At 48.0% G+C, this 26,153-nt stretch overlaps 1 protein-coding gene across 2 annotated transcripts in view; it reads left to right on the top strand.

Annotated features, from left to right (window-relative positions):
- DEAF1 (DEAF1 transcription factor) overlaps positions 1–26,153 on the top strand; it is a 49,101-nt gene that overhangs the window by 17,199 nt on the left and 5,749 nt on the right. Inside the window, exons 10-11 of one of the 2 annotated variants that reach the window (XR_003568937.1) lie at positions 5,651–6,397; positions 6,641–6,712. Coding sequence is in view for 1 of the 2 variants with exons in the window: in XM_027860221.1 (XP_027716022.1) it covers positions 6,641–6,888; positions 23,969–24,031 (311 nt within the window). In the remaining variant the exon portion in view is untranslated. Of the gene's footprint in view, positions 1–5,650; positions 6,398–6,640; positions 6,889–23,968; positions 24,032–26,153 lie in introns of those variants that run through there. The other variant, XM_027860221.1, reaches the window with a different exon arrangement.

Genomic DNA, 26,153 nt, shown 5'->3' with positions numbered 1-26,153 from the left:
GGGCCCCTCCCCAAGGGACCCAGTGTCCCCCGGGATGTCCCTTGGGTCCCCAAGAGGACCCATGCAGCTCCAGAGGCTGCTGCTGCCCCTTTGCTTGGGTGGGAGATGAGCAGAGAGGCAGTCACCATCTGCTTAATATCTCTTCTGCCCTGAGGGGTTTCTGTTGGATTCTGCCGAGTGGGCCGAGTGGGCCGGCAGGTGGGAGTCTAGTTTGCTCGTCATGAATATGCGCGCCTCTTTTTAAGTGACCCCTCTGCAAGAGCTACCCAGGCCCCAGGGTGTGATGGGGGTGGATGCTTCTCCTGCTCATGCAGCCTGAATGGCAGCCACAGCGGCTTCCCCCATGATGGTCCTCCCCAAACGTAGCCAGGTCTTCTTAGGGCTGACACACAGACTGTCCCAAGGCTCTGTTCCACTGACACAGTCTTGGGGAATACACACCCATCCCATCCCCATGGCAGAGGAAGGGAACAAGCATTTATTAAGCACCTACCATGCTGAGTAAATATTTATACAAATAGTGTACCATTTGATATTCTCAACAGCCCTGGGAGAGAGGTGCTCTTAGTATCCTCAGTTTGCGCTTGAGGTAACTGAGGCAAACAGGTGAAATGACTTGCCCAGGGTCCCACAGCCAGGGAGTGTCTGAGGCCGGATTTGAACTCAGGTCCACCTTGCCAGCTCGTCCCCTCGCCATGGCGTCTGAGTGGTACAGGTAACAAGAGCCCAGGGTGGGAGAAGAGATGGGTCACTCCAATGAGAAGGGAAGCCGCCAGAAATGAGAAGAGAAAGGGTTGGTCCCCAGCTGCCACCTGAAAGGCTCCGGGGATGACCAGCGTGGTCTCAGCCCAGGACGTGGCGCACAGGAGCGCTTCAGCAGTCTGCTGTAGTTGACATTGCCAGGCGCTGTGCCAGCCGGACTTCAGTGCCCTCAGCTTCCGCGCCAGCGATGGGGGAAGGCTGAGCCCCTTCTGGGCCAGGCGCCTGGGGCCATCAGGTGGTCCAGACTCTGAGGTGCCGAGCACCGCCCAGCAAAGAGCGATCCCAGGACTGAAATGGTCCAGAAGGAGGGCAGTGAGTCATCCATGTGAGGTGTGTGGCAGTGCAGAGGCAGCCTCCATGTAGGACACACGGGGTACTTGAGGGGTCCGGGGAGAGGAAGGTGCTCACGTGAATCTTCTGATCTGGCTCCCTTGGAAGGTTTCTTTGGCGTCTTGAGCCAAAGTGTTGGACAGATCTAGTCTCAGCCGATTTTCTCACTTTCCTTCTCTGCAGAGGTAGGGGCCCGTGGCTGCAGAATGCTGCATACCCTCTCACTCTTGGCAGACCTCTCAGGGAGGAATGTGGAGGGATACAGTGGGACCTGTGAGTGCTGGAAAGATAGAAGTTCTCCACGAAGCTACTTTTTTAAAGAAGTCCTGTGGGAGTAGAAAGGAGGGACAGGCAGCAGGGAAGCTGGGGAAGGTGAGGGGTCAATGGTAGACAGAGTAGTCCGTGGGGGGACCTCCCCCAGCCATCCAGCGGGTGACCTCGCTGATGGGGGACAGAACAGAATTAGGGAAGTCTGGGGAGAACAGGAGGCGCTACTTGTGGCAGTGTCACCTGTGACCCATGGGAGCGCGTGAGGTCCCCGAGAGAGAAGAGGGCCTGGGACAGACCCCCCCTCCCCCCGGCCCAGCTTTGTGTGGGTTTTGTTCCCTGACAAGGCAGAACTGCATTCTTATCGGTGGCTGGGGAGATGCAGGTCTGCCTTTCGTGTTTCTTTCTTCCAAACTCCAGTCTGAGTCTGAGCCCCTTTAAGCTGGTGTTCTGTTGTTTGCTTTCTAGGGTAATTCAGTTTGGTAAACATTGTTAAGCACCTGCTGTGGGCCAGGGGCTTCCCTCTCACGTGTCAGCCCCAGCTTCCACCAAGAAAAGAAGTGTGGGCAGTCTGATGGCCGACCAGAGGCCAACTCCACTGCCCGCTGTGGTTTCCCAGTACTTTGTCTGGATCTCTCCTTCCTTTGGTCAGATTCAGCATCCCAGACAGGGGCCTCGGGTACAGAAAGGTTAGGTCACTTGCCCGGCATCACGCAGCCGGGAGGGGTCAGGAGCAGGATTTGAAACTATAGATGGAAAGCTGGAAGGCACCTTCGGGCATCTGACTGCCTCCTCCTTTTTTATTTTTTGATATATTTTATTTTCTCCCCAATTACATGTTAAAAATTTTTAAAGTTTTGAGTTCCAAATTTTATCCCTCCTTCCCTCCCTCCCCTCCTCTGCCCCGAAACAGTAAGTAATCAAATATAGGTTATACATATGTAGTTGTGTAAAGCATTTCCATATTAGTCATTTTGTACAAAAAGACTCAACTAAAAGAAAAAAATGAAAGAACATGGGAGTGGCATCTTCAGTCTGGGTTCAGATGGTATCGGTTCTCTCTGGAGTCAAAGTCGGCTTCTTCACTGGTGCTTTGGGATTGTCTTGATTGTGGATTGCTGAGAAGAGCTGAGTCATTCCCAGTTCCCCATCCAACAGTGTTGCTGTTACCGTGCACAACCGCCAATAAGAGGTGGAGGGAGGGGTGACCCCCCCATGGGTGTCCAAGTCCTTGGCTCAGGGTGCCGCTCTGCCCTTCCTGCCTTGCTCACGGGGGTTCCTGACGTGGCATTGAGGTTCAGGTCCTTATTTTTAGTCCAAATTTGCTCAAAGAGCATTTCCGTATAAATAGCAGATCACAAGAAGAAGATTGTAACTGAAACCTTGAATCTTTTTTTGAGCATTTGTTTGATTTGATTTTATTTTTAAGATTCATTAATTTATTTATTTTTAGTTTTCAACATTCACTTCCACAAGATTTTGAGTTCTAAATTTTCTCCCCATCTTGTCCCTCCCCCAACCCCAAGACAGCATGCATTCTGAATACCCTTTCCCCTAATCTGCCTTCCCTTCTATCTCCCGCCCCCCTTCTCTTATCCCCTTCTCCTTCTATTATCCTGTAGGGCAGGATAGATTTCTATACCCCATTGCCTGTATATTTTATTTCCTAGTTGCATATGAAAACAATTTTTAACATGTGTTTTTAAAACTTTGGGTTCCAAATTTTCTCCCTTCCTCCCTCCCCACCCACCCTCATTGAGAAGGCAAGCAACTCAATACAGGTTATACATGTGTAGTCATACAAAACACTTCAAAGTAGTCATGCTGGGGAAAACTAAGTATATTTCCCTTCATCCTATCCTGCCCCCTGTTTATTCTATTCTCTTGTTTGACCCTATCCCTCCTCAGAAATGTTTGCGTCTGATTACCCCCTCCCCCAATCTGTCCTCCCCTCTATCATCCCCCTCTTATGCCCTTTCCCCCTATTTTACTGTAGGGTAAGATAGCTTTCCATACCCAATTGAGTGTGTATGGTATTTCCTCCTTAAGCTAAATCCTATGAGAATAAGATTCACTCATTCCCTCTCATCTTCCCCCACTTCCCCTCCACTATAAAAGCTTTTTCTTGTCTGTGAAACCATGAATCTTAAAAAAAAGGAAAAGTGCTTGTAATAATTCCACATGTTGCTTTCAAAACTGTCCTTCTTGCCTGTGCTCCCTCGTACTCTTTCTCTCCTAAGCATTTAAAAAGGTTTTGGTGACCCTCAGGCCCCTTCCTCCAATTAAAAACAGAGAGAGGAAGAATTTAAAAAACCCTTAGAAGGGAGACGGTCGAACACGGTGAGTCTGCAGAGTAGCCATGTATCCCTGAGCCTGAGTCCCTCCCCTCCTGATCAGGACCTGCTGGGCTGGGGTGGTGAGAAGGTGCTTGAGTCCATCTTAAAGACTCTGCTCCTTCTCCCTGCATCAATTCAGACATCGTCTCATTTGCTGTTCCTCGTGGCACGGTGACATCCCTGTGTGTACCTCTTGTACGTGGGGCAGGAACGTAGCCGCCCTTTAAACCTGATGTCACTCCCCGTGTCCGGCTCCAGATTGCTAATTGCCTGCTAGGATCTCTCCCAGTGTACCCTCAGACCCTCCCAGATGCTAGATTTCTGATTTCCCTCCCACCCCCTCTCTCCTCAGCCTCAGAAGGTTTATTTTGCTTGTGGCTGTTTCCTCCTGTCTCTCCTTTGTTTGATGGTGTTTCTACATGAAGCTGCTTGTGTGTCTCTGTATATCCAGCCCTCCTTTGTCTGCTTGGTGCCCGCTCCCTCCACCCCTTCTTCCTCCCTTTACTCTCCCTTCTCTCTCACCTTCTAAAACCCTTAAAACAGACCTATCCCCTTGGAGACCTCTCTCTCAGTACCCTTTGAAGACATGGAGGTTCTGAAGGGACTCATGTTTCTTCTCCCCCGTGGCAGTGCTCACGGGCATCATCTTACAACCCTTTCCAGCCGCTCAGTTAAAATTCCCTTTCTAGGTTTCTCTGGAGTCTTGTGTTTGTATTTCAGAGTTCCTACTCACTCTGGTCTTTTCATCAGAAATACTTGGCAGGCCTCCTTGCCTTTAAAGGCCATTTTTCTCCCGTTGGGTAATCCTCAGCAGGTCATTCTTCTTAGTTGTAAGCCTTTCAGAATATTGTATTCCGTGATCTCCACTTGGGAATGGTAGAAGCTGCCAAGTTCTGTGGTTACTCGATATTTGAATGATTCTTTTTGGAGGCTGCAGGCTTTTCTTTGATGTGAGAATGTTGTGTTCGAAGTAGGACCTTCCCCTTGAGGTTTCCTTCAGGAGGTGATTGGTGGAGTCTTTTTTTTTTTTTTTTTCCCTACTCTGCCCAGTGGTTCCAATTGATCTGGGATGTTTTCACTTATGATTTCTAGAAACATGGTGTCCAGGCTTTCAGAAAATCATAGTCTTCAGAAAGCCCACTGATGCTTCTGTTCTCTTTGAGTGCTGACTTCTGAGTTAGTTATTTTTTGACATGAGTCTTCTATTTTTCTCAGTCCTTTGATTTTGTTCTCATCTTTCTTGCTGTCTCTTGGAGTCGCTACTTAATGTTTGGTCTGTTCAAGTTTTCAGGGAGACCACGGGGTAAGTAAGGCTTAGCACTTTCTCTTCCAAGCTGTTTACTCTCTTTCCAAGTCTAGAACCTGCCCCCCTCTCCCTCCTCCCTCTCCCCCCCTCCCCTACTTCATTTCTATGCCTTCATGTGGCCTTTATGGAGACTCTTTTTGGGGAATCTCTAGACCTAGAATAATTTTTACCTTGGTTGGTTTTTTCCTTAGATTTACTTGTTGCATTGGAGTTTTGTGCCAGGGCTAGCACGGTGTGCTTTTGAGTGGAGTGGTTGCCCTTGCCCTTTGCCCTGGGTCTGATGGGTCCCTGTGTTGCTCTCCACCTCCTGGGTTGGGGCCTCCCCGGATTACTGAGATTCAGAGCTCTGGATCTGGATGGCTGGCCGGGCTCCCCACCCCCACTCCCTTAGAGCTGTGGTAGCAGGGGCTGGGGAGGTCTGCCTGCGCTGATGCTGACCCTGCTTTACCATTGCCCAAGGCCTTGGGGCTGACTTGGGCCCTTCTGGGGTAGAAGAGGTCACTTGCTGTGGTTTGTCCTTGGACTTGTTTGGGCAAGTGGAATGGCCAGTCTGTGTCCCTGTTCAGGCCAGAGGCTCCCGTCTTGGCCAGGAGGCCAGGAGCCCATCAGCGAGGGTCCAACAGGGCGACCTTCTCCTTCTCCTCTGCAGGAACCCGTGCCCATTCGGACCCCTTTCTCCTGTGCCTCTCGCCTCGTGTTTGGCCTCCTGCATCTGCCTGGCCCACCCGTCGCCCACGTCCCACTCCCATGCCCTCTTCTGCTCTCAGAGATAACCTTTGTCACCAAGATCCTGCGCCTCGTCACTGTCACGGGGCTGGTAAACCCCTGGTGGCGGTCACATTTGTTTCAGATGAGAAGATTGGCAGCTTGCCCATGAGGGCGTCATCGTGGCTTGTACCAGGCCCCTGGCGCCTGGCTCAGCTCAGTGCACAGCCTCCAAGTGACTGACTGAGTGATCATGGGTGTTTACAGCAGGATTTGCTCTCCCCCTCCCCCCATTGACTCAGTCGTCCAGTCTTGTGGATCTCACCTTCTCTAGGGCCCCTCGGAGCTGGGCCATGGCAGGGCCTTCTGATTGGTCTCCTTGCTTCTGATATCCCCTCCTCCACCCATCCTATGTGGGACCCCCACATTGATATCCCTAAAACACTTCCCTATCCAGAAATATCCAAGGGTTCCTTAGAGATACTCCTCTGGTTGTGGGCCATGGGGACGTTCAGGGGTTTCCCCCAGGTGTGACTGAATGACCCGCGGTGCTCCCAGGCAGGCCTCTGACCTGTCCTGGTGCTGAGGGTCTGACAAAGCGGAGAAGTTCTGCCCCAAAGCAGAGACACCGTCCCAGTCTCCCCGGACTGCTGACGGTGCCAACCAGGAGGAGAAGGAGCCGTCCTGACAGGTGCCGGCAGGGGCCAGCTCCCCGTCGTCACAACTGACCCCCTCTGAGCCCTCTGGTCCCTGGTCTGCTGGCTGCTGAGGATGGTATCGTTGCCCATGGGGGATGCCCAGCCTTCCACATGGTGGCATGTCCCCCTCGGGCAGACTCAGTCCTTCTGGGTCAGATTGATTTGTTTCAGAGGGCGTTTTGAATGGAGAATCTCATTGATTCCTCTGTGGTTTGTTTTGCTTCTGCTGTTTTCAGTGCTGACGTCCTTGCCTGCTCTGGCGGTCCCGCCTGCGACCCCCGCCAAAGCCATACCGCCTGCCATGATCCACGGACTGGAGATGACCGAGCATCGGAGCTGGTTGTGCCTGGAAGAGATGGTCAACTCTCTGCTGAGCACGGCCCAGCAGCTGAAGACCCTGTTCGAACAGGCCAAGCAGGCCAGCTCGTACCGAGAGGCCGCCACAGCACAAGCCAGAGGTCAGGCCGAGGCCGAGAGGAAGGAGGTAACAGCCAGAGAGGTCTCTGAGGACCAGCTCCTCGAGACCCCCAGAGTTATTACTGAATGAGTCCAACTTCCCTTAAAATCAGAGATGATGGTGGAAAATGACCAGCCAGCATCTGTTGGGCATTCTCTCACTCCAGGCACCGAGCAGGGTGCTGGGGACAGAGGCCGAAGGAAACACTCCCTGCCTTTCGGGAGATTCCATTCTGTTCAGGGGGAAACCAGGTCCACGGGTGGTTTTACAAAGAATCATAGATGAACAGATAGAGGTAATGTGTCTATAGGTCTGCATGGGGGCTGTGAGCATATATACAGTGGTAGTGTTTCTTTGGGTCTGTGTGTGTCAGTGTATGGGAATTGTGAGCAGCCGGGGGCATCACTTGGGTGGTCTGTGCGCCTTCAGTCAGTGCCTGCTGTGTGCCAGGCACCATGCTCAATGCTGGGAAGCAGTCCCTGCCCTTAAGGAGCTCATGGTCTGATGGGGAGGAGACATGTAAACAATTACATACAAACAGGATCTATGCGGAGTCAACGGGAAGTGGTTTCCAGGGATTGTGAAAGGCGTCCCATGGGAAGTGGGATTCCAGCTGTCTTGGAAGGAGCCCACGGAAGCCAGCAGGCAGAGGGTAGGAAGAAGAGTGTTCCAGGCCTGGGTGCAGACAGCACAGGGAGGCAGGAGAGGGTGTCTTGTACAAAGGAAGCCGGTGTAGCTGGATTGCAGAGTAGGGGGGGCGGGGAGGGGCCAGAAGATCACAGAGATGAGAGGGGGCTGGGTTTGGAAGGACTTTGATGGCCAAACAGAGAAGGCCATAGGGAGCTGCTGGATTTTATTGAGTGGGTGGGGTGGGGACAGGGTGACATGGGCCCCTCTGAGCTTTCGGAAAATCTCTTTTGTGTCTGGATGGAGGCTGGACTGGAGTGGGAGGAGACTGCAAGGTGGGCAGACCTCCCAGCAGCTATTGCCATAGTCTGGGCGGGTAATGATGAGGGTCTGCACCAGGGTGATGGTGGTGGCAAAGCTGAGGAAGGGGCACATCTGAGAGCTGCTGCAAAGCTGTAATCAGCTGGCCTTGGCAGTTGATTGCATCTAGAGGTTGAGCAATAGGGAGGAGCTGAGCATGACTCCTAGGTTGGGAGCCTGAGACATGGGGTGGGTGGTGTTGCCCTCTACAGTAACAGGCAAGGTAGGAGCTGGGAGGGTTTAGGGCAAAAGAGAATGAGTTCCATTTTGGACATGTTGTGTATAAGGTCTTTCCTGGACATCCAGTTCAAGATGTCTGAAAGACCATTAGAGATGCGAGATTGGTATTTGTCCAACCATTCTGGAAAGGGATGTGAAATCACGCAGAGAAGATGACCAAAACGTCCGTACCCTTTGAACCAGAGATCCCTCTACTGACACAAGCCTCAAGGAGGTCACGCCGAGAGAGGGAGGCCCTGTATTTATAGCAACTTTTTGGGGAACTGGACACAGAGTAGATGGCCATTGATTCAGGAGTTGCCAAACAAGTTGTAGTAAATGAATGTGATGGGATAGTAATGCATAAAAATATTAAATATGAAGGACGCAGAGAAGCGTGGCACAACTTACGGGCCTAGAGAAAATGAGGTCAATCGTGCACAGAACTAAGCGGAAAATGCTCTGTAACCACAATGATCAAGCTTGGGCCTAAGAAAGAGAGGAGAGGAAGCAGCCCCTTCTTGGTGGGTGCAGAACACTGGGTACATTGCCAAGCTTAGCAGATACGTTGGTTAGGGTCACGGAACTGTTTTCTTTTTTCTCTTTTTTATTCTTTATTAGTGGGGATGGCTTTCTCGGGCATGACAGGTGAGGGGAGGGATGCATTTGGGAGCAGAGGTGACATAAATGCAAAAGATACAGCAGCAAAATTTTTAAGTTAAGTCAACAAGCGTTGAAATCCGCTGGCCTTTTCTAAGTCTCCGTTCCCCTTGACCTCTTTGTAGCCTTTGGCCCTGTGGATAACTTTCTCCTCGTTGACAATGTCTACTCCTTGGGTTTCCCTGGTTCTTCTTCTCTTCCCTCTCTGTTTCCTTTGCTGGATCCTCCTCCAGATCATCCCCTCTAACCAGGTGTCCATCAGGGTGCTGTCCTGGGCCCTCTTCTCTTCTCCCTCTGTCCTCCTTCTCTTGGGGATCTCATCAGCTCCCATGGATTTAATTACCATTTCTAAGCTGAAGATTCTCAAATCTACTTTTCCTGCCCCAATATCTCTGTTGACCTCCGGTGCCCCATCTCCAGTTGCCTTTCATACATCTCAAATTGAGTGTTCAGTAGACATCTTAAACTCAGTATGTCCGAAAGTGAACTCATTATCTTCCCTCCTAAACCTTCCCCCTTCCTACCATCCCTATCACTATAGGGGACCCCACCCTCCTCCCGGACCTCAGACTCACACCTTAGGAGTCGTCCTGGACTCGTCACCATCTCTCACCTCCTGATCCAGTATGGCACCAAGGCCTGTTGACTTCACCTTTGCCACATTTCTCGAATATGCCCCCTTCTCTCCTCTGACGCAGCCCCCACACTGCTGCAGACCCTTATCACCCCATGCCTGGACTACGGCAATAGCTGCTGGGGGCTCTGCCTGCCGCAAGTGTCTCCTCCCTCCGGTCCATCCTCCATTCAGCCACTAATGAGATTTTCCTAAAGTGCAGGTCCAACTGTGTTACCCTCCCATTGGGTAAACTGCAGTGGCTGCCTGTGGCCTTCAGGACCCAACACTGGTGCCCCTTGGCTTCTGGCTTCTAGTCTGTTTGGCTCTCTGCTTCCGCTTTATGGGTGAGCAGTCATGATTCCTAACTGTATTTGCCTCCATCCCATTTTGAACTGTTTTTTCCTTTCTTTTTTCTTTTGTCCTCTCCCTCCTCCAAAGTCTGTTTTTCTTCTAACCACAGCCTCCCTTAATCTGTCTTCTCTTTCTCTTGTTGTCTTCCCTCCTGTTCCACTGTTGGGTAAGTTACATCTCTGTGCACGACTGAGTGTATGTGTATGTGTATTCTTTCCTCTCTGAGCCAGTTCCGGTGAGAGCGCGGTCCAAGCGTTGTCTGCCGTCCCCACCCCCCAATTTCTCCAGCCACTTGTTTGCTCACTGCTTTTATGTGAGAAGAATCTCCCCATTCTCCCTCTCCCTCTTTCTCACCCCCCCTTCCAATACGGGAATGTGAACAGTTTAACTTACGATTCCGCTTTCTTGTTTACCTTTTTATGCTTCTCTTGAGTCTTGTGTTTGAATATCAGATTTTCTATTCATCTCTGGTCTTTTCATCAGGAATACTTGAAAATCCTCCTAAATGTCCATTTTTCCCCATGAAGGATCATACTCTGTTTTGCTGGGTAGGAGTCTCTTGGTTATAATCCTAGCTCCTTTGCCCTCCAGAATATCTTATTTCATGCCCTCCACTCCTTTAATGTGGAAGCTGCTAAATCTTTGTGTTTTCCTGACTATGGCTCTATGTTTAAATTGTTTCTGGCTGTTTGCAATATTTTCTCCTTGACCTGGGAGCTCTGGAATTTGGCTGTCATATTCCTGGGAGTTTTCATTTTGGGATCTCTTTTAGGTAGATTGTTTTAATTTCTATTTTATCCTCTGGATCCAAGATATCAGGGAAGTTTTCCTCTATCATCCCTTGAAATTCTAGGCTCTCTTTTTGGTTATAGCTTTCAGATAGTCCAATAATTCTCAAATTATTTCTCCTCAATCTATTTTTCAGGTAAGTTGTTTTTCTAATGAGATATTTCACATTTTCTTCTATTTTTTTATTCATTTGATTTTGTTTTGTTGTTTCTCGTCGTCTCATGGAGTAATTAGCTTCTACTTTTTCAGTTCTAATTTTTAAGGAATTATCTTCTTCAGTGAGATTTTGTACCTCTTTTTCCATTTGATCAGTTCTGGTTTTTAAGGAGTTCTTTTCTTCTGTGAATTTTTGTACCTCCTTTTCTATTTGGCCTATTCTTCTTTTTAAGTTCTTCTCTTCAATGGATTTTTGGGCCTCTTTTACCATTTGGCCAATTCTGTATTTTCTTCAACATTGTGTGTGTGTGTGCGCGCGCACGCATGCACGCACACACCTCTTTTACCAAGCTCTTAATTCGCTTTTCATAATTTTCTAGCATTACTCTCATTTCTTTTCCCAATTTTTCCTCAGCCACTCTTATCTCTTTCTTTAGTCCTAGGAGTTCTTGTTGGGCTTGGATTCAATTAGCATTTTTCTTTGAGGCTTTGTTTGTAGCTGTTTTTACATTTTATCTTCTTCTGCATTTATGTCTCGGTCTTCCCCGCCACCATAGTAGGTTCTTATGGTCAGGTTCTCTGTCGTCATTGTTGTTTTGCTCATTTTTCTGGCTTATTTCTTGCCTGAATTTTATGTTAAAGTTGGGCTGTTCTCAATGGAGGTGAGAAGTCACTGTCCCAAGCGTCAGGCTTTTTCATGCAGCTATTTTCAGAGCTAGTTCTGGGGGGGGCCAGTAAGTCTTTGGTGCTCCTGAGATGGTGCAATCCAAGAAGACGTGTGATCACTGCTCTCCTACTCTGTGCTCTGGTGTTTACCCAGGATAGGCCCATGGTACCCTGTAGCCACAAGTGCTAGTGCTCTCTCTGCCCTGAAACCGAGACCCAGAACTGCATTTGAGCAATAGGGTTGCCAGTCAGCACCGACTGCTGCAGTGTCAGCAATGGGTTTCCTGTGGTCTCTTTTGGACCAGTTGTCTGACCCCCTCACTGTCTCTGGGCAGAGAGCTCCTGGAACTGCTGCCACCAGCCCTGCATGGCCATCTCCCGCATCTGTTGCTGGTGCTGGCCCCAGACAGGCCTCCAGCCTGGTGCCAGAGACCCCTCCTGCCGGCCCAAGTTTTTTTAGACTGGAAAAATGTATTACCCTGACCTTTTGTTGGCTCTGCTCCTCCAAAATTGGAGGTTAGGCATTATTTTAAAGTTGTTGGAGGGGAATGTTGGGAGAGGTCAGCGGGGTGGCAGCCCCTAATCCTCCATCTTCCTGAAGAACCTGTTTCCAGGGGTGGAGGTTGGTGCATTGGAGGCTTGGCTTGTAGACATTTGGCAGGCTGGGAGGGTCACTTGAAACCGTGGCACAGAGGGCACAGAGTCGCCAAATGAGAAAGGACCCCTGTGACTGCTGGTCCAGCCGACATCTGCAGGACACTGGCCACCCATGGTGCATGGACATCCTGAGGCCGCTCAGACCATGTTGCTGGGAGTGAGGTGGCGTGCAGGGCAGAACCAGGAGCCTGGGGCTGGGGCTGGGGATAATCCAGAGAGGCTGATGCAGGCTCGATGTGGGGAGAGCTCCTGACCGGCATGCACTCCCAAGTGAAGGGAACCATTTCCAGCAGTGATGGTCTGGACTTGCCCTTCCTGAAGGTCTTTAATCAGAGACTGGATAAGGACTTGGTGGGTGTGCTGGGGGGGACTGGAGTCTGTGATCTGGGGTAAGGATGACTAGTTTGGGTATTAAGTGCTGGGAGGTTGGTGCTCTAATGATCCCCACTTTACAGATGAGGAAACTGAAGCCTGGAAAGGAGCAGTCACTTGCCTAGTAAGGTTCTGAGGCAGGATTTGAACTCAGGTCCTCCTGGCCCAAAGGCTAGTGTTCTACCCCCTGCATACACCACCTCCGGGCATCACAAGGAAGCACAAACTCCTGGTTGACTAAAGCTCTTTTTGGAGTCCTCCGACATCTGCTAAGGCTCAGTGGTTCTCACATCTGCCATCCCAGAGAGAAAGGGAGGAATATTCTGGGAGGGGGTGGGGCGATTTGGCCCTGGGGAATGGGAGCAGACTGTCTGTGTTCATCTCTCCGTAGTTACAGCTTAATACAGTGTTGATTGTGAAAATTAAAATCATCAGAGCTTACTTAAAACGATGGAGTAGAACGGCCCCAAAAGAGCCTTTTTTGGTGGTTTTTCTCCTCCCCCCTTTCCTTCCCTTCTTTCTCTCTCTTTCTTTGTCTCTTTTTTCCCTTTGTCTGTCTCTCTCTTCTCTTCTCTGTCTTTGTCTCTCTTCTGTCTCTCTGTGTGTCTTCCTTTGTCTTTCTGTGTGTTTCTCTTTTTCTCTGTCTCTTCTCACTTTGTCTTTCTCTCTGTCTCTGTCCTTCTTCTCTGTCCTTCCTCCTCCTCCTCCTCCTCCTTCTTCTCTCTGTCTCTGTCTTTCTGTTTCTCTCTCTCCCCCCGCTTCCTCTCTCCCTCCCCCTTTTTCTCCATATCCCTTCCCCCCTACACACACACACCATCTATACACCCATTATAAATAAATACTATCATTAAAAGAAATCTTCTTTGGGGCCTTGCCCTCCTTAATGAAGCAAACTCAGGAAGAGAAAGTTAAAAGTTCATTCAACATGCTAAGGCAGTAAGCATCGGGTAGGCCAGCCAGGATTCAATCTGTGCCCTGTTTTTATACACAGGAGTAAGCAATTTCCGTGTAATAGAAAGACAATCTTGATTGGTCTGTGTTTCAAATGAAGGGATGGGGTTAGTGCTGTCTTGTCTCTTGATTGGCCCATGTAATTTATGAGGAGATGGGATTAAGGTTGCTTCAGCTTCTCCCTCATTACAGTATCATGGGGAAGTGGAATTGGTAGCATGCGCATCGCCATTTTATGCTGCCGCATAGTCAGCATTTTTAACCAGGTTTTAGAAATGGAGTCTCCCAGGCTGACCCCGCACAAACAGCTGACTTCCCACAATCCCCACTTTGGTGCCGACCGTATTCATGGTGCCATGCCACAGTCGGACAACAACTGCATCCTGCTGGTCTCTGCTCTTCTGCCAAATCAAAGGGAGTGAGCAGTAGTGGCTCTGAGCTTTGAACTTACAACTACACAAGTGCACCATGGCCATGAGAATTACAGATTCGTAATCCCATGTTTCCTTCAGCATCATTAAAGTCAAACAGCCTTAGTTAAGCTGAGTCAGAATCTCCTCTATCCCTTAAGGAGGACAAGAGAAGGGAACCAAGAAAGCTCAGCATCAGGGACGTTCTCTGTTACACAGTTCACTAGGGTAATAACAAAATCCTTGCGGAGGCTTCAAGCTTCGCTTTGACTTCCACCTGAGGAATGTTGAAAAGTTAGCGTTGTTATTCCGTAAGTCAAGTTTTGGTCAGGTGAAGTTACATAAACCAAAGCTGGGATGTCCCTGTTCCCAAACAATAAGTAAAAGGAGTTAGGGCAAACATAAAAACCTGAGCCAAAAAAGCCAGAGTAACATGCTAACGATCATCAATATTAAATGCCATCAAGTCTCCTTATTGCCTGCTAACTCGCTCCCAATGTTCATTCAGTCAGCCCACTTCATGTTGAGTCCCAGATGTCCCATGGAGTTGTCTGGTCCCTGGAAACATCTCTGTTGGACATTCTGGAATAGGCCTCATCCTCAGGGAAACTCTGAAGATCTACCTCCTGGTAGATCTGCTTCTCTGCTTTAAGTCATGTGCAGAGATTCCTAGGTAATTCTGCTAAAATCTGCCAATAAATTTGCTTTTCCAGTAACTAGTTCATGTGGTGAAAAATAACTCAAACCTCAAAAAATGATCCATGAGGGCCTGACTTGTAAATAGAGCCCTTCTCTTAATATTATCACACAGATACTTCAAAATAGGAGGAAAAAGTTATTTAAAATTCTTTACAATTATTAATGCAATTTTGTATGTAAAATTCTTAATCCAATTTTGAGAATTTATTGCTAAAACATACTCAAGGCCTGTATAGCCCATTAGAAACATTTGGAAGCTATATTGTGCCATATTATAGTAACTCAGATGAGCATTAATCTGTTAATTAATATAATATTGAAATGACAAAACTTCTACAATTCACCTGCCCTGCTTATAGAAATTTGCTATGAAAGGAAAAAGGAGGGACCTAGTTATGACAATATCAAAACTGTCCTTTCACTGGCACAGACTGACCTGACAAGCCATAACAGGGGAAAACCTTCCTTAGTTTTGTTTGATTCCAGGTGACAGTTATAGTTAATAGCCAATTATGTAGCAAAAATCCACATTATTCATAAGGTATCAAAAGCCAGGCTCAGAATTAACCACGTGGGAAAACTTACCTGTTCAGAAAGGAAATAGCATAATGGGGAAACTGAGTCGAGAGGCTCTTACCTTTGCCTACACAAGGTCATCCCCTCAGCTTTCCCAGGCACACCTGTAGCGGTTCTCAGACCTCACACCCTTTGTGCAGCACATGATGTTTCCCTTGAATGGTAGACTATCGGCTTAATGACAGTACAGACAATCATATCTGTAATCAAAAGTCGGAACTGTATCAAATTACAGTCCCACAAGATTTTACCTCAAATAGCAAAATTTCACTAATCACAGCTTAGGGCTAGGTTATTATTGTTTTCTCATGTTGGAACAACATTTAATGATGAATCCATATAAGGACATTTCATTTATCCTTCATTAAGAATAACCCCATTTGGAATTTCACATATATAGTGAATTCATGATAGTTGACTCAGAGCCCCAGAAAATGCTGACAACAGTAAGTCTCCAGACTAACCTATTCATATGCCTATTAACTCCTAAGGCAAAATGAAATCTTTGCATCTAAGGTCTATTGTTAATAAATTGAAAGATGTAACTTTAATACATATTATTGATCAACAGATTTAATTTCATATATTTCATAAGTGATGGTCATATAATCTCAGATAAAACTCTTTACTGTAAACAAGCTTTTAAGTTTCCTCACTTTGGCTGGGAGTGGTCCTAGTTTCTCAGACTTTATTACTTTAGAATTTTATAACATGCAGCCAGCAGGACTGATAAGATCTTAGGACCTTGCCCAAGTAGAAAGTCTCAAGGAACCTTCCAGATAAGGACAATGTAAGAGGACTTTGCTACTTTTTCTCCTGACAGTAAGTTATTATTATAATGCATTTTACAGCAAAACATGCCCCATTAAATGTTTTACAGTTTTCAAACATTTTGACTACATTCTTTTAATCGCTTAATTCATAATCTGAAAGAAGTTACTTTTCTGATCAGCATTTCTGATGCAGTGGTTTCCCAAATTTCACAATATAAGAAAAAAAATTTAGAAACACAATAATAACATATGCAATACCATGTATATAAAACATGAACCAGTCAAATGATTGGTAATTCAGGTGAATGCATTTCCAAACTCTCTTCCATAGAGAATCATTCATTTTTATCACTTTTGGCATTCTGTATTGATTACATTCAAGACCAATACTTATATTTACTAATATTTATATAGTGCCTACCATTTGTCAGGCACTGTGCTAAGCACTTTACTATTATTATGCCTTGTGATCCTCACAAACAGCCCTGGGAAGCGAACTTTGGGAAACGGATTAAGTAACTTGCTTAAGGTCACACAGCCAATAAATTTTTGAGACTAGATTTCAACTCAGGTTTTCTTGATTCATCCTTTTTCCAAACCTATTGCCTTAATGCCAAATAGCAAATGTATTATGCATTAAGTTCTGATTTACCACAATTATCCTAATAGGAGAATGCATCTCACTGTAAATGAGACCACATTATGATTTAGTTTCAGGACAAATTTTGACCAAATCAGATCTGAATTTATAATCACTAATGGTAACATTCAAAATCTTAACTTTCCCAAGGGCCTTTAGTTGCCAGCACCTCAAATTTCAGAGCTCACTGCTTTCAGTTAGCTCGCTTTCAAAGATTCATAGTGACACTTTCGCCATCCCATAAACCTTTTTGGTTACTTTAAAATCATCCAATGAACCAAATCAATTTCCTCTGTATTCTTAACCTAACCCCTCCAGGAATCTTTGAGAGGGCAAATAAAGTATGAGTCTCACCTTTCCCAAGGGGCTATTATTCTTTTCAGTTTTAATCCCAGCAAGCCCTCAGGGCTTGGGGGAGAGGCTCCTTGTGGCAGTCTCATATTCCTATCCCCCTTCTTTGGAACCCTCAAGGCTCTAAGGATTGGGAGTTTCATGCTGCAGATTTACTTCTAAGAGTTTCAATTTGGTAAAAGTTATTACTTAATAGAATACAGTTTGTCTGAAATTGCTAATAGGCATTTCTCTAAAAAAGTTTCTCTAATAATTATCTCAGTAGAATAAAAAACTTTCTCACACACCTTTCCAAGCTCCAAACCCCCCATTCACACTGTCTGTGCAAACAGACTCCAGTTTCTCCCCCCCCCCACTTTTTTTAGGCAGTTGGGGTTAAGTGACTTGCCCAGGGTCACACAACTAGTAAGTGTCAAGTGTTTGGTCTGAGGCCGGATTTGAACTCAGGTTCTCCTGACTTCAGGGCTGGTGCTCCATCCACTGTGCCACCTAGCTGCCCCAGACTCTAATTTCTTAAGCTTTCAACCCATTCTCCTCTCATCCCTACTTGCTTAAATTTCTCCCTTCCTTTTTATATCCCTCCAGTTGACTTTGATTTTGAAACAAACCTTTCATTTTATACTTAGACTCCCCCCTTCTCTTTACCTTTGCTGTCAGTCATCTAACATTATACCAAATCTCTTGTCCAGATTTCCAGATATGCTATACTTTGACTTCTAGAGCTGCAGAATCTATTTCAATTTAGGTGACTTTGCTGCGGATTTACCTAAACAATTAAATTCTATTGAGTCATTTAAAACTAGTTTCATCTCTGCTTATTCTCTAGTAAGGGCATCAACTTCTACTGGAACAACACTACTGCCCACCAGGAAGGGGAGAGGGGTTGTCTGGGCTTCATTTGAATCCTAGCTGCAAACCTCCAAAAATCCACTGAGATGTTTCAGCAGCTGCCATAATTTGGAGATTACACTTCAGTTACAATGCCATAACTCTCTACAAACCTGGAAAAAGATTTCCTTCCTTTTTTGTCTGTCTTTATCTCTGCAGTGTGTCTAAGCTGGCCAGGGTTGTGAAGGCAGAAAGAAAGAACCTCATAGTTTTTCCTCCTTGTCTCCTACTGAAAGTCTAATCAAAAGTCAGTGAGAGTAAGCCCCTGCTTAATATTAATGACAGCTGGGAGAGCTGTTTGGATACTCCATTGATCTTCCAAAGCCTTTCTAAGTTTCCTTTCTGTGCTGACTCTCCCCAGTCCCCTCCAAAGTTCTCCATGCTAAAGAGACCTTGTGTGAGCTAGAGGCTTCTGGAGTGGAAGCCATATCAGGCCCCCCTTCCTGGGGCCATTCAAAATCTTTACTTCCTTCTTCTCTGATTATTTCCTACAAAAGTGCTTTCTTAAGAGTTTCATAAAGAAGTCTTTAGGTTGTTTTGTTTTGTTTTGTTTTTTGAGAAATCTGGATTGTATGGACGTGGGAACGAGGGGCAATCTCAGTTTGAAAGTGCCACCCAGCAACACCATCCATTTTTTCCTAGGTTCTGGTTCTTCAGGTCTGGTTTTTAGCATGTACAAGGTCCTGTATTTATCTGCCAAATTTGTCTCCCACAATTAAAAGCCTTGGTTACTGAGTTCAGTCCAAACTGAGCTCCATTGCTCCAGCTTGGTGGGCAGTGTTCCCTTATGCCAGGCTTTTACATGTATCCCCTTGCCATTCTGTTCTTTGCTGATCTGATATTGGGGAAGGACTGGTGTTTACTAACTGCTGCCTTCTGCATGTGTACCACTTTATTTCTTCATGCACAAATGAGAAAGAATCAGATTGGGTTTGTAGCCTGTTTCTCCTTATCCTTTCTGTATTTGGAGAGTTTAATTCTCTGACCACTTCACGGCTGACTAACCACTGGGGCGTCCATTCCGACCGTCAGTTGGACAAAGGTCCAGTACCTGCCGTGGGCCATCTCTCAGTGATACATCACCTGCAAAGGGCTGCTCTGCCTGGCTTACAAAAATTGATGAATCGTCTTTAGGGCCTTGCCCTCCTTAATGAAGCAAACTCAGGAAGAGAAAGTTAAAAGGAGTTCATTCAGCATGCCAAGGCAGTAAGCATCGGGTGGGCCAGCCAGGATTCAATCTGCTCCCTGCGTTTTATACACAGGAGTAAGCAATTTCCCTGTATCAGAAAGACAATCTTCATTGGTCTGTGTTTCAAATGAGGGGATGGGGTTAGTGCCATCTTGTCTCTTGATTGGCAACTTAAGAATTTCTTGCGAGCAGTAATCCCTGAAAAGGAAATGGTGACAGCACATCTTGCAGGCTCAGTTTTTCCATCACTCGAAAGATGAAGCGCTAGTGGTTTGTGTCTGCATCTCTTGGTCTTTGGCAAGAGTCATTGTCCAGTGACTGATACTGTCATCCTCGGTCTGGGAGGCCAGAGGCCTGGTTGGGTCAGTAGGTGTTGCTCCGAGGGAAGCTGGTGTCTGGTGACCTGAGTCTCCAGTTCATCAGTAGGTTTTTGTTCAGGGGAGAGCAATCCGACCGGGGGAGTCTGGGGTGGGGTGGTTTTGTACAAATCCAGCTGCTCCTGGAGTCCTTCCTTCTGGGGGTCGGTTAGACAAGCCGCTTGCTTGTCTGGGAAGGGTGCTGTGGTTTCTCTTCCCAGTAGTTCTTTGGGGAAGCATGTTCTATAATACTATAGAAGAAAGAAATGGTGGAACCTGGAGAGGAACTAGGCACTTCCTGAAAAGAAAGTCATTTAGTAGGAATCTTCTTTGCTGGCCTCGGAGCTGTCCAGACCAAGGTGTTGAAACGTCCTGGGAGCAGAGCCGAGGCCGTGTTTGCCTATGGGTTGTGATATCCCAAGGGCCTCCTTAGTGCCTTTCTGTTTGTCTGTTGGCTTAGGCCATGGGAAAATGAAGGTCGATTCCTTGACGGTCTACCACTGGCTGGCCTGAAGGTCACCTGCTATTTGTTTTAGTGCTTGTGTGTAGGACTGGTGGGCAGCTAGGTGGTGCTGAAGTGCCTGGAGTGCCAGACTTAGAGTCAGAATGACTCGTCTTCTTAGATCATTCTGATGTCATCCTTTCAGCCATGTGGGGACAGATGTAACTATTTTACTTACCACAGGATGGGAGTTTCTTTCGGAAAAAAATGACCACAAATATTTAAATGTATAAATGATATTTCAAATTCTGGGCATATTATTTAATTCAAAAGTAAAGTGTTGTATTGGTGAAATAGTTCGTGAAAATTTAGTTTTGGTTTTAGTTTAAAAAAAAAAGGCCACCAAAAATATTCTGCAAGAAAAACCTGGGAAGATTTATATGAACTCATAAAAAGTGAAGTGAGCAGAACCTGGGGGAGATTGTGCACAGCAATATTGTAAAGATGATCAACTGTGAAAGATTTAGCTACTCTAATTTAAAAAATGATCCAAGACAATTCCAAAGGATCGATGATGAAAAATATCCACCAAATGCTGACTGAAACGTACTTTTTACTTTCTTTTTAAAAAAAAAAAAAAACTTGTCTTCCTGAGTTCAAGTCTGGCCTCAGACACTAACTAGCTGTGTGACTCTGGGTGACTAACTTGACCCTATTTGCCTCAGTTTCCTCATCTGTAAGGTGAGTTGGAGAAGGAAATGGCAAACCCTTCCTGTATCTTTGCCAAGAAAGCCCCAGATGGGGTCAGGAACTGTCAGAGTGAAAGGACTGAACAACAGCAGAAGCCCCAGGCATGGCCCTTAGGCTTTGAAATAGAAATGGTGACGTGAGCTTCTTGTCCATTCTGCGGGCTGGTCTAGGATGTGAGATTCCTGTGCAGTCACATCCCCCAACACTGTGCCAGGGCTCACCGCAGGTAGCCAGCCTCTGCCTGAAGGCCTCCACCTCCAAGGAAGCCCTTCCATTTTTGGAAAGTGCTGATTTGAAGGATATTTTTTCCTTAAATCTATCTCTTTTAAACTTTTACTCATCGCTTCTAGTTTTGTTCTTTGGAGCTGAGGAAAACATACCTCATTTCTCTTCCGGTAAGAGCTTTTCAAATATTTGAAGGTGGTTATCATGGCTTAGTGCAGGGGTGGGGAACTTCGGCCTCAAGGCCACATGTGGCCTTCTAGGTCCCCAAGTTTGGCGCTTTGGCCCTGAACTTGTTCTGTGAACTTTGGATTCAGTGAAAGGGCTGCACTTGAGGCCTCAGGTCCCCCCCCCCCCCCCCCCCAGCCTAGAGTCTACAGACTCAGTATCTCCAGTAAATGTCCCCACACTGATCGCAGCCCTCAGGTGTGGTTGGACCGGTGAATATAGTCCTACCAGAGTTCAGAAGGACTCTCTCTCCCCTCCTTCATGCCAGATCATCTTGTCCCACTATGTCTGAGGTGCTCTGTTGGGGGCTGGGCATAAACAACCCCTGTCTTCCAAAGCTTGACGTTCTGCTTGGAAGAGCTTCTGAGGTCTCTTGCCAGTCTAAGGCTACGATTGGACACAAATATAAATGGATATGAGCTCAGAGAGTCGTAGACTCAGAGATGGAGGGACTGGAGAGGCCGTCTTACTAGATTCAGGCCAACGTCTCAGCCTTTTGAAACCTTTCTGGATTCCTCTTCTCTTATTCTTGCTGTGAGACATCCTCTCCCCCTCCACCCACCATCACCGTGCTTTCTGTGACTTGGAAATTTGATGAGTGTGCCCCAGAGAGTGAGCGGCAGGGAGCTAAGTGGAGATTTTGGAGGGACACCCAGAGCCCTCCCTCCCAACTGATACCAAATGTTGGGCCTGGTCCCTGAGCCTACCCCAAACCCAGCTTGCTGCCATCTTTTCTCTCTGCCATTTTGTTTACAAGAATAACACGAGAGACTGTCAGATGCTTTGCTGAAAGCCAAAATTCCCAATTGACTAGTCTAATAAGCTTTTGAAAAATAGGCTTGAAGAGTCTCTGACATGATTCATCTTTGCTGAAGTCGGGCTGCTTTCACTGATCAGCATCTCATGTCATCAATCTGAGCTCACCCTCCACTTGAAGGGACCCATTGACACCCATGCCACTTTCCCTCCTTCCCCCAATTGCAGGATGCCATGTACTGTGCTAGGGACTTTTGTACAGGGTAACTCTACAAGAGACCTTCAAAAGTGACCACTTAGTGTTCAGGACAACCTTTTGGGACCAGCTGTTCTCTCTCATCGTCTCTGTGTGACTGGCCTTCCTTCTCTGAGTACCCTTCCCCCATCCCTCCAACCCCAGCTGTCCAGAATCCATCCAGAACGTCTGAGAGGTGAAAAGGCCTACTGCCAAGATTCTGCTCTTTCCCTGTCCCTTCCCCCCTCACCTCCTCCCTCCTCCGCAGACCACCAGAGAACCACTCTGGGCTGCTTTATTGCTCAAATAGCTTGAATTAGATTGGGATCATTAATTGCGGGCCTTCAGTGATGGTGCAGCCTCTGAAGGTGAGATGTAACAAAGTATGAATTGATTCTCTACCACTTGTGCTAATTTTGGACCGACAGTTAACACCAAGAAAACAGGTTCTCCACCAGCCAGCACACCACCATCCATATGTGGAACCATTGGTTACAGTAAATGGAGAAATGTTGAATGCTGTCGATAAGTTCACTTATCTTGGCAGTAGACTTTCCAGGGATGTCCACATAGATGATAAGGTTGGTGAATGTATTGCCAGAGCTAGTTCAATGTTTGGGAGGCTCTGAAGGAAAGTGTGGGACAGAAGAGGTATTAGACTGACTACCAGACTGAAGGTCTACAGAGCCACTGTGCTGACCTCCTTGTTGTATGCCTGTGAAACCTGGACAATCTACTAGCACCGTGCCCGGAAATGGAATCGCTTCCATTTGGATTGTCTTAGGAAGATTCTGAAGATCACCTGGCAGGATAAAGTACCAGGCACTGAGGTTTTTTCTCGAGCTAAACTGCCGAGCATTCCAACTCTTCTGCAGAGAGCACAGCTCCAGTGGGCTGGCCACGTTGTTCAAACGCAAAATGTATGCTTGCCTAAAAGACTGTTTTACAGAGAACTCACATGAGGCAAGTACTCATTTGGTGGTCAGAAGAAGCGATACATGGACATTCTCAAGGTCTCTCTGAAGAACTCTGGAGTCGATCATGTGACCTGGTAGACATTGGCACAGGACCGCTCAGCATGGGGTGCCCTCATCAGAGAAGGTGCTGTGTGCTATGAGCAAAGCAGGATTGCAGTAGCTCAAAAGAAATGTGAGATGCTCAAATTTAGAGCCATCTCCACCCCAAACGTTCACAGAGTATTCACGTACGACCTGTGGTAGAACCTCTGAGCTCGACGTCATCTTGGTGATGTCTTCGAGCATGACGGACAACAGCTAGCCAGTCATCCTTCTGGTGAGCTGCCATCTTCCCTGTTGCTGTGTCTTAAGGTCCCCTGGGCCTTGCCACCTGTCCTGCACCCAGCCTCGCCTCTCCTCTTATCCTTGGGAGCAGGAGCCATCTTGCTTTTTGTCCTTTCATACTCATTGCCTGGTGTGCTTAATAAATACTTTCCCCTTCATTCCAGCTGCTGCTTGGGCAGCATGTGGTAGCTGACTCCTGTTGCCCTTTGGCTCTCTAGGCCCCCAGAGGTGATTTTAGCTAAATCTTTAATCTGCTAACGCCTTAGGGCTGACTCTCAGATAAGCCTGTTCCGCCTTCTTCCTCTGGCTCCCAAGGGACTGAAGGTATTGAAAGTGGAATGGGGCCATGGGTGCAGTGGGCAGATTACTGGACTTGGAGTCATGACGACATGGATTCCGGTCCTGCTTTTAATGCCCCTTGTCTGTGTGAACACATGCAAGCCAGTCCCACCAGGGGAGCCCCTGTTTCCTCATCTCTGCAGTCTCGGTAATGTCCGTAAGGCACTTTGCAAAGCCTTCATGTGCGGGTGGACGTGGGGTGTCCTGCTCTTTGCTGTAAGTGATGGGGTGGGAGCAGGGCTGACGGCAGGGGTCAGTGTGCCCACCTTCGGAACTTCCTGGACTGTTCGGTCTGAGCAGAGGTCGAGGAGGGAGGATGAAGGAAGCGGGGTGGCCCTGCTCCCCAGGGAAGGAATTGTGCTGACCCGAGGAGGGAGGGGCGGGGCCCCAGGGAGGGGTGGTCTCCTGCCAGGAGAAACGCTCACAACCTCGAGGTTGCTGTAGATGTCTCCCAGTGTCCCCTGTGTGCAGCTGGCCGTGTCCATGTTAGGTGTGCTAATAAATCCAGCCCATGTCTCCTTGTTTCAGTATCAGAACCAGCTCTTCCAGCCAGCTGAAGATGTGGAAGGGAAAGCCGAAATCATCATCAAGGTAAGGCCAGCACCCTCCTGTGGGTGGGCCTGTGGGCGGTGGCAGCTCCTCAGGACAAATCCTTTGCTTCACTTGCCCTTATGAGCCTGTTGTGTTGGGGTTTTCTTGGCAAAGATACTGGAGTGGTCTGCCATTCCCTTCTCCAGCTCATTGGGTGAAGTGGCTTGCCCAAGGTCACACAGCTAATAAGTGTCTGAGGCTGGATTTGAACTCAAGTCTTCCTCGCTCCAGTCCTTGCCTTCTTATCCACTGTACGAATTGACTGTCCTTCCCATCTGTAAATCCTCCTGGGGATTTTCCCCAGAGCGAAGGAGGCCTTCCTCTAAGCCTTTGGATTTTTTTGGTGGGGGGAGACAGGACTACAGCCCCTTCTGGTCACCAGTGTCCTTGTTGGGGCAATACCGGGCACAGCTCATGCACACCCACCCTTTTCACTTGGGCAAGCACTCCTCCCTGTCCTCCAGAAGCTCACACTCGCCTGGGGAAGTGCAGGGTTGGGTGACACCAACAGCTGGGGGTCTGGGAAGGCTTCCCTATGTGGTGCCTGGAGATTGTGAGAAGCAGAGGGAGGGTCTGGGTGGTGCACAAAGATGTCCTCAGGGGCAGGAGGTAGCCTCAGGGGGGAGGGGCAGGCCACTGGAAAAAGGCCCAGAAAGTAATCAGACATGGAATGCGAAGGGCTTTTAGAGCCCTGGAAGGTCCTGTGCGCAGGGGCCAGGCTGAGACCTGGGTTGAGATCTGGGCCTTCTCTCAGGCAGCTCCCAGAGGAAGGGGAACCCAGAACCAGGAGGTGAGGGAGGGGCATGGAGTTTGTGGTTTCACCCTAGAAGTGATGATGGTGCAGCAGGGAAGTGACTGTCATGCGTGTGTTCTAGGAAGATTGTTTATTGAGGAGACCAATGAGGAGGCGAGGGTGAGGTGAGGAAAGCAGGACCTGAGGTGATGCTGTAGGAGAGGTGAGACTGGAACATGCAGGCTGACAAGGGGGGAGTCTGAACACGCAGGAGGCGCCTGGCTCACAAGGAGGGGGAGCCTTTGGAGCTCGGAGCTCGGAGGGGGCTCCATGACGGGCGGTGTCCATGAGCGCTGCCTCTGGCCTTCAGTTGTGCGCCAACAGATAGCGCTTGTGCCCAGCTTTTGTGTCAGTGGTGATTCCTCTTGCCTCCCCAGTTCTCATTTACTGGTGTATAGGGGAGCTCAGAGTTTCTCATCGTCTTGATTGGTTTCTCACTCATTCTCTGGGGTTGAGTCAAATATCAGCCATTGACAGGGTGATTTTGTCTCCTTTTTGCACGTGCTCCCACCCTTCATTTATCTCATCTTATTGCCTTTTTTGTTGTTGTTCACTCGTGTCTAACCCTCCTCAACCCCATTTGGGGTTTTCTTGGCGGAGACGCTGGAGTGGTTTGCCGTTTCCTTTTCCAGCTCATTTTACAGATGAGGAGACTGAGGCCAGCAGGGTGAAGCGCCTTGCCCTCTGAGATCACCTCCAGTTTACCCTGTATGGATATTCACGTGTCATGTCCCCCAGTGAGACTGTGAGCTCCTCGGGCTGAGGCAGTCCTTTCCTCGCCTCTCTTTGTCTGCCCAGGGCTTAGCCCAGTGCCTGGCACACAGTAGGGGCTTAATCAGCACCTGTCGATCACATATGGCTGAGACACCGACTCCTCTGACGCTGCTTGGTAGCTCACATAGGCCCCAGGCCTCACCCGCACGGACTTCCTCGCTGGTCTCAGCCCATCCTGACGGCCCTGCTGCCTTTGAATCCCTCAGCCTCTTGTGTGGGACCAGCTCCCCGGCGGGAGCCTGACTCTGGAGACCCTAGGGGTGGGAGGGCCTTTGGTGCAGAGTCATCCCTGACATTTCTGTGCTGCCTTCACAGCAGCGAGATCCTTCTGCCCACTTTAATGATGCACTTTGCTGCAGTAGGATTGCTTTTCTCAGCACATTTCTAGGTTTGGAGTCAGGATGTCAGTGTGTGAAGGATGAGTGAGGTGCACCTGGGGCCTGGTAGCTGGAAAGGAGAAGAAGCTCTTTAAGTTCAGTTTTGGTTTGTTCACACCTGGGGGAGTGAGAGAGAAGGAGGGAGGAGAGAGAGAAAGAGGAGGGAGGAGAGAGAGAA

This window comes from Vombatus ursinus, unplaced genomic scaffold (assembly GCF_900497805.2).
Source record: "Vombatus ursinus unplaced genomic scaffold, bare-nosed wombat genome assembly UNPS02014176.1, whole genome shotgun sequence".
In the NCBI taxonomy this organism is placed as follows: Eukaryota; Metazoa; Chordata; class Mammalia; order Diprotodontia; family Vombatidae; genus Vombatus; species Vombatus ursinus.
Note: the sequence above shows the minus strand (reverse complement) of the source record. Positions and strands in the feature narration are given on the sequence as shown.